The sequence below is a fragment of the Egretta garzetta genome, unplaced genomic scaffold, assembly GCF_000687185.1.
Source record: "Egretta garzetta isolate BGI_Z169 unplaced genomic scaffold, ASM68718v1 scaffold151, whole genome shotgun sequence".
NCBI classification, from domain to species: domain Eukaryota; kingdom Metazoa; phylum Chordata; class Aves; order Pelecaniformes; family Ardeidae; genus Egretta; species Egretta garzetta.
In genome coordinates, this window is record NW_009258615.1 from 2,022,917 (window position 1) to 2,037,922 (window position 15,006).

A 15,006-nucleotide genomic window follows, 5' to 3' on the forward strand; every position below is an offset into this window, starting at 1 on the left:
TCCAAAGCCAAGCAGGACAGCTCCCAGCAACCTCACTTCCAGGTCACTCCTAACTTAGGGGCTCATCTTGCTTTGGAAAAGGGTTGGACCCAATGACCTCCAGGGGTCCCTTCTGGTCTAATTTATTCCAAAGTTATCCTACAATCATGCTGACCTTTCATTATAAATCATTTAATGGAGGAGTGAAAGCACTGCCAGGAAGCATGTAAGAAAGCTAAATTTTATTATTGACAAAAACTTTCTTTGATATGCTTCCCACTGTCAGCAACCAGTATAAGATAAAAGTTTAAAAGCATTAGCCTTTCCTGTTAAATAAAAGTTGTACGGTTTCTAGTTGACCATTGTCCCCATCATAAATTAAAATGAAAATTTAAAAATGTATATCAAGTCTTACACACATCTATACACACATATATATTTATGGACATCTGCATGTGCATGTAAAACTACTCAAGAGAAAGAGAAGACAGTTGAGGCTGAAAGGGACCCCCTAAGATAGTCCAGTCCAACCCCCCAGCTCAGCAGTCACCCACTGCAGGTTACACAGAGCCACGTCCAGTCAGGTTTTCAGTATCTTCAAGGAGAACATCCAATACTTAAAAAAACCAAACCAAAATCCCAAAACTGCTCTGATTACTTGCTCAGAATGTTCCTGATTCAGTTTTTATTTGTACTGTTTCCATAATTTATAGGCTGCCAGGCAAAAAAAAAAAAAACCTCCAAAAACCAGAAATCAACCTGAATACGCTATCACTAACTGATGCAGAAAACAGCATTTTCAATGTGGTTTTGAAATTTAGATGCTCTAAAGCCTTTTCAGCAGAAACTAACACACCTTTAGGTTTATCATAAACAAGAAAGCCTGAAAATAGGTACAAAAAGTTCCCACGTGGATTGAGTAATTTAAATACTGAGAATAATACAGGTTTCATAAGTAGCACAATAGCCAGTATTACACAGCCCATTTTTTCCCTTAATTTTTCAGAATGCGAGATTTCCCTGCTGAATAGAGATTTACTACTTATATTACTTTGTAATGATTTTTCAGAAACAACATGAAGCTTCAGGGTGTTTTTCTCACCAGGCAGCACACAGCGATTGACCAGTCTTTGTCATGAATTTACTATTTCCATAGCCCTCAGTATCAACTGGATGAGACAAATTCCCAGTTAATTCATTTCATTTGAAATGTGGAAGTCATACATATTCCCCCCAAAAAATTATTTTGGCTGTAACTGAATGCGAGATTACCTGCAGTTACTCACCTACACATCTGTAAGCACAAACTCACTTCCGTGGTTTTGCAGAATCAGAATCTGATTACTATCAGGTTTTACGCACATGGATAGTAATGATGGTTACTACTGCAGCGCTTGAGGGTTAAGCAGGGGAAACACCCTGTGCCAGGCACTGTGTAAACACAAGTATCATGTTTTCTGGTATGGCTGCACTGCTCACTGTAGCACAGTGAAGAGACACCTCAGCTCACATTTCATTCAGTCTGTGATTTTGGTTTGCTTTTCGGAAGCACCCTTCCTCCCTAGCTAGAACATCTCATCTCTAGCATTCAAATAAGTTTTTATTTAAAACTGAACCAAGGTAACCCCACACAACTCTCTTCTGCGTTATTGGTAGAGTACCACCTTGAGGCTGATTTGTTTCAAATATAAAAGTGCTAAGAAGGTGTGATAAAAAGCGGTGTCCTCTATTTTCAAATTAATGGGATTACTTCTGAAATCTCATCTTGACCAGCTGCACACATTGTTTTACAGGACCAGTAATCCAAGGTTTTAGCACAGAACACATTTTATCACTGGGGTTAAAGAGATTTACCTTGTGAGGCTCATTTACACGGCTAATTACATTACTGCTTTGCTCTGTCTCCTTCCCCTTCTCACCACACATGCAAAATGCCATCTGCCCTAGTAAATCTAACTAGCCAGATGAACTATTAATTTACCAGCGCAATTTGTGATGAAATATTAAGCACCTCTGAGATGCCCTGGTTAAGAAAACATAATCACCCCCTCCTACACTGCACACATATTGTGTACATACACTCAATATCTCATTACCGAGACAAGAAAATGAGGTTAGCACTAGGCTTGTTTCTTAGAGCTGCTCTACAGAAAGGGGTAGCAAAAAATAATAGATTTAAAAATAAGCTGTCTGGCTATTAAGTACCAACATAAATTAGTTACAAATTCTTCTTCCAAGAAAGCTTTTCAAATCTAGGTGACAAGAAAACAGTTGGAGTAAAACCTTTGGGAATGCTATGCTTCATCTTCCCTCAAACAATTCCATTGAGCCCGTTCAGCTATAGTGCAAATCCAGCATTAATCAAATTATGCCAGAAATTAATTTATCTTTTATGCATAATATAACATATTAGGCTTCTATTCTGAAAAGGACTTCAAGCAAAGAACCATGACTGAAGCATTCATGTTGCACTGAATGGAGATTTTTCAGAACAACAGGGAAGAATTACATAGATAATATACATGATAAATTAATAACTGCTTTAATGCTATCTCATTCTAATGCATATCGTAGTATCGCATCCCATTCCCCTTCATCTACAATACTCAATGGACTAAACACACACTGAACAGCTCAGCATCTCTCTGAATACAAGTCCGTTTGACCACATTTAGTGTCATAAATGAGTAGCAATAATTAGTCTGAAAGTAATGAATTAAAATGATCTCAAGCTTGGGTTTTATCCCCTCTTTAATTATGACTCAGACTAATGAATAACTCTTGCAAGTCCAAGAAAAGCAGGTAAGCTGTATAAGCCTTTCAGACTTATCATCAGAGATAAAAATCTTTCAGGTACATTACAGCAAGTTTTACTGCCAAGTTCACTTTATTGACATTTTTAAATACTTGCTTTGACTTGAGTGGGGCTTTGGTTGCTTCCCTAAAGTTAGAGAGCCTCTAGCCATTAACCTTTACTACAGCCAGATTGAGCTCCCATTGGAGAGGTCTCCTTCAGCAGGTAAGCCAGGGTCCTCCCCTGTACTGCCACGTACCTACCTAACACCTCTGCTCACTGTTACTGTCCCTAATCTCACAGTGACCACTTGGCTCCAGTTACACCCCAGAGTGAGGTGTGAGCTCAGTAATGTTGATGGCCAAAGAATCCACCACGCATGTTGGTGCAGAGACTGCAGAGAGGGTCCTGCTGCATTGCTCACCCCATGCGGTCTGTCGTCTTTCTGCAGAACAAGAAGAAAATTCACTCTGTAGGCCAAGTGGGAAGTGTCAGAGGTGAGGAGATGTTCCCACTTCCCACGCAGTAAGTGACCACTTTAGTCCACAGATGAGGAGTCTAACCCATGCATACACTCAGTCCAGACCATTCCTTTCCAACTCCAGATTCAGAAGGTTCACTCCGCTCCCTCTTCACAATGTCTCCCTCAGACAGATTCGGGCCATAACCCTTGTCCCCAGCCTAAGGAAAAAAACCCCAGCCTTCTCAGATAAATTCTCCCCACAACTTTTAGGCAAGCTATCTCTCTATACAATTCCCTTTTTTTTTTTTTTTTTACCTTAAGTTACTGGGAACATCAAGCTGGTCCAGGTTCCAGCCTCCTGCTCCTGGCAAGAGGCCATTCCGGCCTTCTTCCCTTCGAGCTCAACTCCCGAGTGACACCTACCTTCCCTCGCTTCTGAAGCCCACACACAAGACCACCTGCTTACACTACAGAGATGATGAAAGGAAATTCTCTGTTCAATAACGGGTTTATTCACCTGCATTAAAGAAATAATGTGCAAAAACCTTAAACCATCGGCCATGCCTTTGGACAAGAAAATACGGCAAGTAAGAAAGGAATCTTGCTGCTGTACCTCACCACTGACATGCAAAATGAAGCCTTAGAACCTGTTATTCTACAATTGCTGGAAGAACGTGTTTGAATGGAATTAAAAAAACAACAAATAAATACAAAATTGCTTAAGTATTTTAACTTCTCATCTCATCTTTACGGCAATCTGCCTTTTCACCCTCTTCCGCCTTCTGTATGCCATTTCCTCTCATCAATGCGACCGTCGTCCGTTCCCATTCTCCAACTCTGCAGTCTCTAATTACGTGTTGATCAAAAGCATGAGAAATACACTTATCCTACAGTATTCTGGCTCAGTCTCAAAATCCAGCAACGCACAATATGACACAAGCAAAAAATATACTAAATGCATTTTTAAGGTCTCAGCAGACTTGTAAAGCACATACTGCTTTATTCGTAGTTGAAAGGACAGGCTACTACACCACCTAGAAATGAGTCTTAGCTTACACTGGATGCAGTGAAGGGCAATGTGAGAGGGGGTTGAGCTGCAATAAGAAATAGGTAATGAAGAGGTGAACAGCTATGAGTAGGACTGAAATTGTATGAGTGGTCTAAACAGGGTGAGTTTTAACCAGAGCGCAGGTTGGGTAGGACTAAGCATGGTGCAATTGCTAAAGATGAGGAATTGCAGGGCAGCAACAGCTGCTGAAGGAACCAGGACGTGGAATTAAGGAGAAACCCCTCACACCCTTCCTGACAGAAAATACTACTGATCCCCCAAAAACATTATATAGCAGTGGATCAGGTGATAGTAACAGTCAACGAACTTCATTCATGCACATAAAACGTTCCCCAATTTCCCAATGAAACAATGGAAGTTTTATAAATTTAGCTTCCTCGAAGTTATTATTCAGGAAGACCAAACGGGTGATTTAAGTCTTCCACAGAAAATCCTCACAGCTTACAGCTGCCCCAAACTTGAGTTTATTCCTTTAGCGCAGACAGGCTTTCTGTTTAGGCACACTCTGCTTTTCATCAACATGCACAGACAATGTTAAAGAGCCTGGTCAGGAACAGGTTTAAAGAAAAAAAAGAAATTGCTACAATATTGCTGTTACAGAACACCTAGAATGAAAGATTTCTCCTTTGAAAAGGGACCTTCTAGGGACTTTCAAGTTGTTCCTTGCTACAAAGAAAGTTCTGTTCTTGCTGAAGTTTTGGAAAAAGAACAAAAAGAGAAAAGCCTTTAGAAGAATCTTTGCTTAGGAGGCTGCAATAAATTTGCATACATCATGCAGACACAAAGTCAAGTAGAAAGCTTTGAAGAAGTATTCCACACAGAAACTGCATTCTCTCATTTTCTGAAAGCAACAAAACTTCTGTAGCATGTAGTTTGTGCCACGGCAGCTATTTTTTGCCACTTACTTTGTTTCCAATAGCTACCTAAAGTTCTCTCTAGGCCACCATCTGGTAAGGATTTACAACAGATTATGGGCAAAGATTTAATTCGGTGCACTGTATATGTTTGTCTGTTGTAGCACACTGCAGAGCCTGAGCAACTTCTTGATAATGTGGGTCGTGTAGACATATTGGACTTCTAACTTTGATCAAAGTAGTAAATATTTAGACTGTATGAACAGCAGCATTTTTCCTACTCCTTTCTCTCCTCAAGTTGCTGTAAACAGAAAATCCTCTCTTATATTGCATAACTTGAGTTATTGGAAATATGAATTGGGAATGACATGCTGAAGCCCTGCTGGTACCAGCTTCTACCTACCTCAGTGACTGGTGTTCTGGCAACTTCACTAAGATTCCTCAGAATTCCCTCCCTCTGTTTTCCCATTTCTGCATGGGCCACAATTTTCCACACATGTTCGATAACTGTCACATGCATATTGGTTCAAAGTACTACAGAGATCATTACTGTACTCAAAAATCAAAGCAAAAGTAAAAGTTGCCACTATGAAGAAAGTTAATTAGGCTTCAAATTTGTATTTGTTCTGTACAGGTACACTCAGGCATCTTTCAGCAGTTTAACAGCCAAGGGAATACTTAGCAGTAGTAAGAATATTCACATTCACAATTGTAATCACTGTTTAAGGTTCACAAAAATAAAACAAATCTGGCACATTTTCAGAGAACAGAAAGATCTTGACTATATTACAATTCAGTACAGGTCACAATTTAACCATAGAACTGGTTTTTATCTGCATATTGCAAAAAAGTGTCAAAGCAGGTTTATGGAGTTTTTTTGTAACTGGTAGGCTTACACTAAGACATATATACTGACAGATTAGTCAGCTTAAACTACAGTAGCTGACATTCGTGGCAGCTGGTTTCCCTTCTAACAAGAAGATAACTCGCTTGTGGAAAGGGAAGAAGTATACACAAAAGCTTTAATACCAATATGGAAAGATTTAATACTGTTAAAAGGATAAAAAAAACCACTAAAATTAACACTTACACATTTATTTTGCTCCAGCAACTTTTGAATAGTGCATATGCACTTAGATAAAAGCATCACTTGTGTTAAAATCTAAAAGTTACACAAGGCATCTTGAGAAGCAAAAAAAAATAGTGAGAAAAAGGGAGGGGAAAAAATTCTAATTCTTATCATTTTCAATGTAATTAAGTATTTAATATGATGACTGTGGAGAAACTTGTTGCAAAGATCTATCAAATTCTTATTGCTTTGGTTGACATCATGCAAGAAAAAGCCACCATTGACAAGACCTAGGAGCTTGTTTCTCTATAACAACCACCTAAGCAAATTGTCAGACAAAAAAAATGAGAGTGCTAGGCTAATCTTATCTAATTATGATGGTCTATAACAAAGAAAAGAGAAAATCAAATGACTGCTTTTCCAGTAACAGGCAGTATCCATACAGTATCTCACATGATTCACTCAAAATGCTTCGTAACAGTCAAGTTTATGAAGGTCCCTTAGAGGCTTGCGAAAACATCGTTCCAGTACGTTCAGTGACATCCCCTCACTGCCTCCCCATCAGTTCCATGAACTACAAGTTAGAAAAGAGAATGAGGTTCAACACTATGGGGATAGATAAGCTTGTAGAAGTTAAGTGGAGGGGGAGGATGGACAACAGAGCAGTTGCCGTTGTTAAGCCAGGAAAATCATGGAGCCTCAGCAGAGTGGCCTGAAAACCCGCAAGATCTCTGCAGTCACAGATAATTTTCAAAGAGGTTCTCACATGATGGATATTACCAGAGAATATGGCTGACCCAAAACCTGTTCCATCCCACTTTGTACCATACAAGATGCTGCAAGTATGCTCTGAAAGTCTCAAATAAGCTTTCATGCTTTTAGTGGTTTAGATTTCCTGTTAACTGGGGGAGAGACACAAAGAACTGCCTTCTTCACATGGTGTACTCTGTGATCATGCCCTGGCATCCGAAAGGCAAAACTTTGGCTTTGACTAAGTTGATGCCCAAGTTGCTTATTCTTTACTATGAGATACTAAATGGGATGGACAATCTTTTAAAGAAGTTAATGAATGCACACAGAACTTAATTCAGTGTTTCACTGCAATTGCTAGGACACAGACACCATGCTACACTCAACATATCTAATATTACCACACCCACCCGCAATACACACACCACACAGATTAGCCTAATTACCTGCATTACATGCATTTTTAGGACATGGAACCTTTGCTTTTTTCTTTAAAAATATCACTATCGATGATAGTGTATGATATTAAACCCTATCAATGAAGCTTTTTTACCTAGAATGATAAACAAAAACCAATGCCACCTTCTGTCACAATACCATCCTGTACCTCCCACCCTTCCCTTCCTCACAGTCGGCACCCTGGGATTTAGCTGTGCCCAGAACTCATCCCCTGTGCATCGAGGAGAGGAACACTGCTGATCAGCTCTTTGGTTATACCTTGCGTCTCCCATTAATGTCCACAGACAAACAGAACAGGGTCGAGACACTTTCAAGCACTGGCCTGGCGTTGCCCACGCTGTAACTATTAGCAGGTTTCCTGAGCCAACTCAGTACCTTGCCCAAAAAACACCCAACCCACTCACCAGGAAACATTCCCAACAGAATGGACGCAGCTGTCTAATTTGGAAGGGATGGAAGGCAATTTAGGTTTGGGAAATATGAGCTGAGTCTCAATACCACACAACTGTAGGCCCATTTTATTTATGATTATAATCTAGCCTCCAAGTGGTACCTCCTGCTTGAGGTGCCCTGCAGCCCGTTAGCACAGCCACCTGTGGCAATGCCACTTCTGAGCACCCTCCCCACAGAAAGTAACCCAACTCCCTCAAACTCCACTTGAGCCTCATTTTCATTAGTTTCTCCCTTCCGTCCCAATAGTGTTGAAATTGTGAAGCTGGATTGCCATTTTCCAATTGCCGTCAAGGCATGTTTTCTCTCCTAGGCACAACTGGCAGGCAGTATTAAACCAGATCAGGGCAAGCACTGAGGATACTGCAGAGAAAGGATTCCAGATGTGTGGATAGTACAAGATTTTCATATGATCAGCAATGCTACATTGATTAAAAAATGACTCGCATATTTTCCACATAATACCTGTCTGCAAAAGAGATTCCTTGTTTACATAATCCAAAAGTGGGCAGGAAGACATTAGAAAAGTGTCTGCAACTGCAGTTTTTTACAGTAGCCTCTAGCAGATAATCTGTATAAGCCTCCCCTCCCTAAAACCTCTGTCTCCTCCCTGTCCACAAAAAATCCTTTTGACAAGCAATCTGTTAGATAGTCTGCGGTTTGGAATAGTTCAGGAAAAAAGGAATTACTCTTCTGACACATAAGAAAATTAAAAAAGCACGTCTTAAATATGCTTCAGAAATGTTCTCAGTGTTCCTTATTTACATGAGTATGAAGTCATCAAGTAGAGCATCTCAACTTCCCAGCATGAAATGAGCAAAGATTTTTTTTAAACACTGTTTCCTTAAATGTATATGAGTGGGCAGAGAAAATAAGAGGCTAATTTATCTTGTATCTTCCTGCTGCTTCATCTTCCCCAGTATTTCCAATGTTAGACACAAGCCATTTCTGTCAACGTATACACCATACTACCAATCAAAGGAGCACCGTAAGTCCCACTTCTGATCCCAGTTCTACCCAAATGACACCACCACTACTTGCTATATGTAACCTCTGTCACTGAAACCTGCATTTTTGATATACACGCTTCAGCTACTACTCTAAATTCACATCACAGCTCTAGCCACAGTGCTGGGAAAAAAACCCAACCAGTTACAGGGATGTGGTGAAGGCACTGACTCTACAGCTTACTGAAACTGTCATTCCACAATACCGCTTAGCCAATCGTAACAGCTAACTTACTGAAGGGCAGGTATTGCTCTTCCTCCCTTCTTTCTCAGGTCCTGCGCCAGCAGCTGCCTCTGTGCTCCCAATCCAGCTCCAGGACATAAGCTTTAAGAAAACCAACCCATATGCACCGGGGGTAGCTGTCAAACACTACCTCAGAAAAAGCAGTCTATCACATCAGTGCAGTTTCACACCCAAACTAAAAATGAGACCACACAATTGGAAAAAGGATATTGTAATTTAAGTTTTTATAAAAAAATCGTAATTGATTTGGATAGCTGAGCAGTATCTTATGTTGCTGAACTGCAGCAACTGCACGTAAGTCAGAGCTGGAGTGCCAGTCCTTTCACTGCATGCTGGTGCAGACATGTGCAACATTCCTGGGAAAGTCTCAAGTTTAAGAACAAAAGAACATTACCAGCTACGCATGGCTGAGTTTAGCTCAAATGCTGCAACATCCAGACACATGCGTTTTTTCTCTGTAGGGGAGCTGTGGAAGATTTATTACTAACAGGAAGCAAAACTAAAGTAGACGTGGACAACCAAGAACTAAACAGCTACAGAAGGCAAAGAAGTTAGTTTTACACACACAAAAATCTGACTTTCTGAGTTTTTAACTGAGGGGTGACAAAGTGTTTTGATTATTTGCTTTAGAACCTCACATCCAACACAATTAATATATTTAAAAAAAAAAAATCAATATCCTAGGAGCTCAAACCTACCTACAACAACAGGGTTTTGCATACGCATTTTCTATCACAGCTATACTAGCTAGAGATACACTGTTTATTTTCACATCAAGTGAAGTGATTTTTTTTTTTTTTAAGTGTTAAAATGTTCTAATTGCTGAATACACTCATGTGAGATATTAATTGCAGAGACAGGGAACACAAGACTAACTTGCTGAAGCTCCACAGTTTGCAGCTGCTTTAAAGGAAAACCAAAAGGGGTCAGAGACAGGACTTTGCATTAAAATAGTCAGGTTCTGATCCTCAGTCTTATGCTCAAGCTGTTCAACAAGTGAGACTCCACAAACAGAAGGAATTCAGAGGTGTAGCCCAGGTCCAGAAACCAGTTTGTTCTTGCTTCATATAGGCAAATAGTACATTTAACTCTTCATTTTATGTTTTGTCTAAGAAGTACCTGCATTCAACAGCTGATTTTGATACTGAAGTTTTATTCCTGCTTCAGCAGAAGCAGGGTGATCCAGAATAATAATCAAAGCTCAACATAAGTGCCACAGTTGTCCTGCAATACGTTCAGGCAGAGTAGAGCAAGGAAACAGGCCTGTAGTTTTTGTCTTACTTCACTTAAAAGTAGGAGCAGGAGCTTTATTCCTAGTTTGTTTCCTTTGTGAACTCTTCAGAGTTTCGTTACAAGACACAAGCTGTGAAGCCGAAGATTTGTTGTGCACATCCTGCTGGCAAGTGAAATCTCAGATTAACAACATCTTACTGCAGCTAACAACTGGTTTCCATGGGAACAAAGACAAAGCCATGGTAAGATATTCAGAGCAGCCAGAGGATCATACTGACCGTGCCCTGTCTACACCAAGTTCACATCTGAAGGTCTCCAACACAAGTGTGTGTCAGCTCTATGACACAACCATGAACTGAACTAACTTTATTAATAAATTAACGCTTCGGTTTATGACATATTCTAAGTGAGATAAAAACTGACAATTTGTTTTGTTAGATGTCCTCTTAACTGAGTGATAGTAGCAACCTGTAATTTTCCTGTTATCTATTTATTGTAAGTGGTGCTATTAACAAGAAAGAATAACGATGCTCTATCCTACACAGTCGCCAACAAAAGTAGTAGCACCGCCATCTCCATTTTACAAATGGAGAAAACAAGGCACAGCAAGATTAAAGCGACCTGCTGAGCCTCAGGCAGCAAACCAGTGACCAAACACAGCCTTTTCCACTCCAGTGTATCATTAACTCAAAGTGGCGGCTGCTTCCCTGCATAACACTTTATGTTTGGGAGTAAATTCACTTCCATTTAACCAGTACATCATCTAGTGGGAACAAAAGTATTTGACTGGTGGAGTTGAAAGCAGAATGTATTTACATTCACCAAAGCACTGCAATCAGATATCCTAGTTCACTTCTTTAAACTAGTTTCTTGCCATATCCAAAGAGCACAGTGCTGGTCTTAAAGATTTAGCAATTTAAAAAAACTTAAGAGTTACAGTTGCTTGCCCTGGTTCTGTGCTTTATACAAGTACTATAAGTAACCCCATTAATAACTTACCTATTAAATCAAAACTTAATCTAAATTGGATGTTCACAAACCAGGTGGCATGAATAAATTTAAAAGCAAGTAAATAATTACTCACTTAGATTTAACTAAAAAACCCAAACTTACAAACTATTTCTTGATTGATTTTTTTTTTCCATTAGAAGTTGAAAGGGATCACTCATTTAAGTAACACATACAAACATTTAAATAAACACTAAGGCTTAGCAGCATGCAAATACTTTAAGAACAACATTTCCCAAAGACTCCGATGTACGTCATATTTTACTTTATCATATTAGCTTTCTTCCTAAAAGGCATACTTGGGACTGAAAGAGTATGAACATTATACCGGAATTTACTGGCCTCTATCGGAGCACTACTGCAAGCACAAAAATGACTTGCAAAGGGAGGAATATCTACATGCAATTAGACAATCCTGTCACTTTTTTCCTCCCAGTTAAGAGTATGAAGAGTAGACTGGAAAACCAAACAGCAAGTACTTCCAAGTATTAGGGAAAAACATCTAAGATCACTAAGATCAAAGGTCTAAGTGATTGATGCTGAGTCCTGCACACAAATCACACTTCTACCTCTTACGTTTATACGCAACACACTGGGGCATCAACCTGGAACTAATTCTTCTGAAGCACCAGCCCAGTCAGAATGATGAAGTTTTGAGTTAGAAACATCAAAAGGCTTGCTTTCTGTGCCCATTTGTGATTATGTTTATTTTCATCTATGAATCAGAATTAACTGTATTTCAACTTGGCAATTTAAAAAAAAGGGCATTTCAAATATGTTACTACACCATTAATACACTGAATGTGAAAATAGAACAGCATATGGCAAAAGAGATTATGGGGATTAACCAATTAAATGGTATGACTCAAACCAACATGATCTGTCAAATCTGTATTTTGCAGTGAGGTATGAGGGGGCATGGGAAAAGGACTTCACCTAAGGTAAACACTGAAAGCCAAGCTTCTAAAAATAACTGATTTGGCAAAAACTATCTCTGAGGAAAGAAGGAGAGGTATGAGATGTTCAAAGCTTACAAGCTAAGAACAAGTGATTTACTTCTGGATGTCTCCTTTTTCTTTAATACCGGATTTCACAACACCTACTTGATGCAGAACTTACTACAAGCAGTCCCACAGGACTATAATCTTGATGGTAAATTCTATTCTCAATGATTATTTATATGCTTAGGACACATAATGTTAAATCTGACATACGATGTTACAGACCAAATCCCTGCTAATACATAGAGGCAATCAACATCTCACTGAAATCAAGCTTCCACAATCATAAGAGAATAAAATATTCAAGCAGGGCTTTAGGCAGAACAAAAGCCTGTTTCTGAGAGTTGAATGCAGATGACAATCCTAACATGTCAAGTCTCACAGGGAGGCAAATAGTTCATCTGCATATTTAATGAAAGGAAAGTGGCCAAAAAAGCAGAAGTATCTGGAAACAGTTCCTCCAAGAGAATCATAGAATGGTTTGGTTTAGAAGGGACCTTAAAAGATCATCCAGTTCCAACCCCCCTACATGTTCAACTAGATCAGGTTGCTCAAAGCCCCATCCAACCTGGCCTTGAACACTTCTAGGGATGGGGCATCCACAACTTCTCTGGGCAACCTCTTCTAGTGTCTCACCACCCTCATCATAAAGAATTTCTTCTTTATATCTAAATTTAATCTAGCCTCTTTCAGTTTAAAGCCATTACCCCTTATCCTGCCACTACATGCCCTTGTAAAAAAAGCGTCTCTCCAGCTTTCTTGCAGACTCCCTTCAGGTACTGGAAGGCTTCTCTTAAGGTCTCCCCGGAGCCTTCTCTTCTCCAGGCTGAACAACCCCAACACTCTCAGCTTGTCTTCATGATCTGAGGGCTGGAGCACCTCTCCTATCTTTGTGGCCCTCCTCTGGACCCACTCCAACAGGTCCATGTCCTTCCTATGTTGGGGGCCCCAGAGCTGGACACAGTACTCCAGGTGGGGTTTCATGAGAGCAGAGGGGGAGAATCACCTCCCTCAACCTGCTGGCCATTTTTAATAATGCAACCTCAATAAACACACACTTCTAAAGAAAAAGTTAAGATATCAGAAGAGAGAACTTAGTAGGAAAGGAATGGAAAAAAAAAATCTCAATAAAACAAATGCAGTTTAAAGTCTTAACTTCAGCTCACAAAGGAACAAGAAGTTACACGTGGCTGTGTAATGGAACTGCCCTTACATAAAACTTGACAATGGATACACAGATATGGAAGCAAATGAAATTTATTTCAAGTTGCTAAGTTTCCAATTCCTAGGCTAAATCTCATAATAGTATAACCACGTGATAGTTTATCACAATATGCAAATCTCAGAGCTGTCTCATATGGATTTAGTATTAAATACCAAACAGTTTATGCTTTACTTCTATCCCATGCTTCTGAGCATACATTAGAAAAAGTTTCAGTTAAGGAAAAAAAAAAAAAAAGCCTCAAACGCACCAGTGACATCTTTGAGATATGTAAGCAAAGTTCTGTTAAATTTCATCAACATTTCATTTTCATTAACAACCCACACACACACTCACTATGCTTAGCAGAAAAATATTATGTTTATATGAAACTGTACACGTTTCCAGGCCATAACACATGCTACTAACAAAGTCCTTCATATCGTTTAGTTCCAGATGATGGTCTTGGTATCTACAATAGGATGAATGCAGCAATAACAAATCTTTATTAAAAAAAATGTCTACTTACCTTGAGGAAAAGAATTTGGCTGCACTAAGTACAGGAATGCATGTACTATTTTAAACAAAATTCCTATTGGCCCAGGTTCATGGTATGCACCTGTATCATAAGTCTTGGCTGGTACAAATCCAAAATCCAAAGTCCCAGGAGGCGGTTTGTATATAGGCTGTACCTCTGAAATAGTACTCCCACAAAACAGCAGCAGCAGCAAACAGAGTTCCACGGCCATAGCTAGCAGTATTCATAAAATTGGAGGTAGAGATATTAGTCCCACCAACTCTAGAAATCTTCAATACATTCACTTGGGGGTTAGCTTTCCAGCCAGGAAAACACTGGTGCACCCTCACACCATTTATTCTTTAATGTATTCTTGCTTCGGAGTGGTACAGAAGCCTCTCGTGGAAATGACTCAGCGCACCATCTCTGGCAAAAACAAGAAAGAGCTCATTAAGATGTGTGCAAGCAAATAGGAAAGTGCAAGATAACCTGCAATCTCCTGTGGAAATCGAACACATCAATAGTCATAAAAGCAAGCCAAATAGGATAGAAAATATAAAAAAAAAATAAACAAAAATGGAGGTCTGTGAATAGTAGTCTACTACATACACTGTGCTTGAAAGAGGGGGGGGAAAACAATTATGCATAGTTCCAGGTCAGTGAGTTTTCAAAAACAAAGCAGAGCATTGGGACAGCTCCAAGGGAAACAAAACTAAAGCAACAGTGTATGAATTGCACTTCTGACTACATACAATATGTCATGTCACAGCAGTTACACAATGCATTTGATCAGCCACCTGATGTTACTGTAGTTGATGGCAATTATTACAAGTCATATCCTGTAGCTTCTTTAATCTCAACCTTTCAGTAAAACCTTCCAGCTTTAATCCCCAACGTTCCAGTTTACA

At 39.5% G+C, this 15,006-nt stretch overlaps 1 protein-coding gene across 4 annotated transcripts in view; it reads right to left on the reverse strand.

Annotated features, from left to right (window-relative positions):
- Positions 1-14,330, reverse strand: part of PROM1 (prominin 1) — a 54,708-nt gene extending 40,378 nt beyond the window's left edge. For all 4 annotated transcript variants that reach the window (XM_035903478.1, XM_009648025.2, XM_035903477.1 and 1 more), the window contains exon 1: positions 14,111-14,330. In XM_035903478.1, coding sequence (XP_035759371.1) covers positions 14,111-14,330 — 220 coding nt within the window. The remainder of the gene's footprint in view (positions 1-14,110) is intronic.
- Positions 14,331-15,006: the final 676 nt, after the last annotated feature.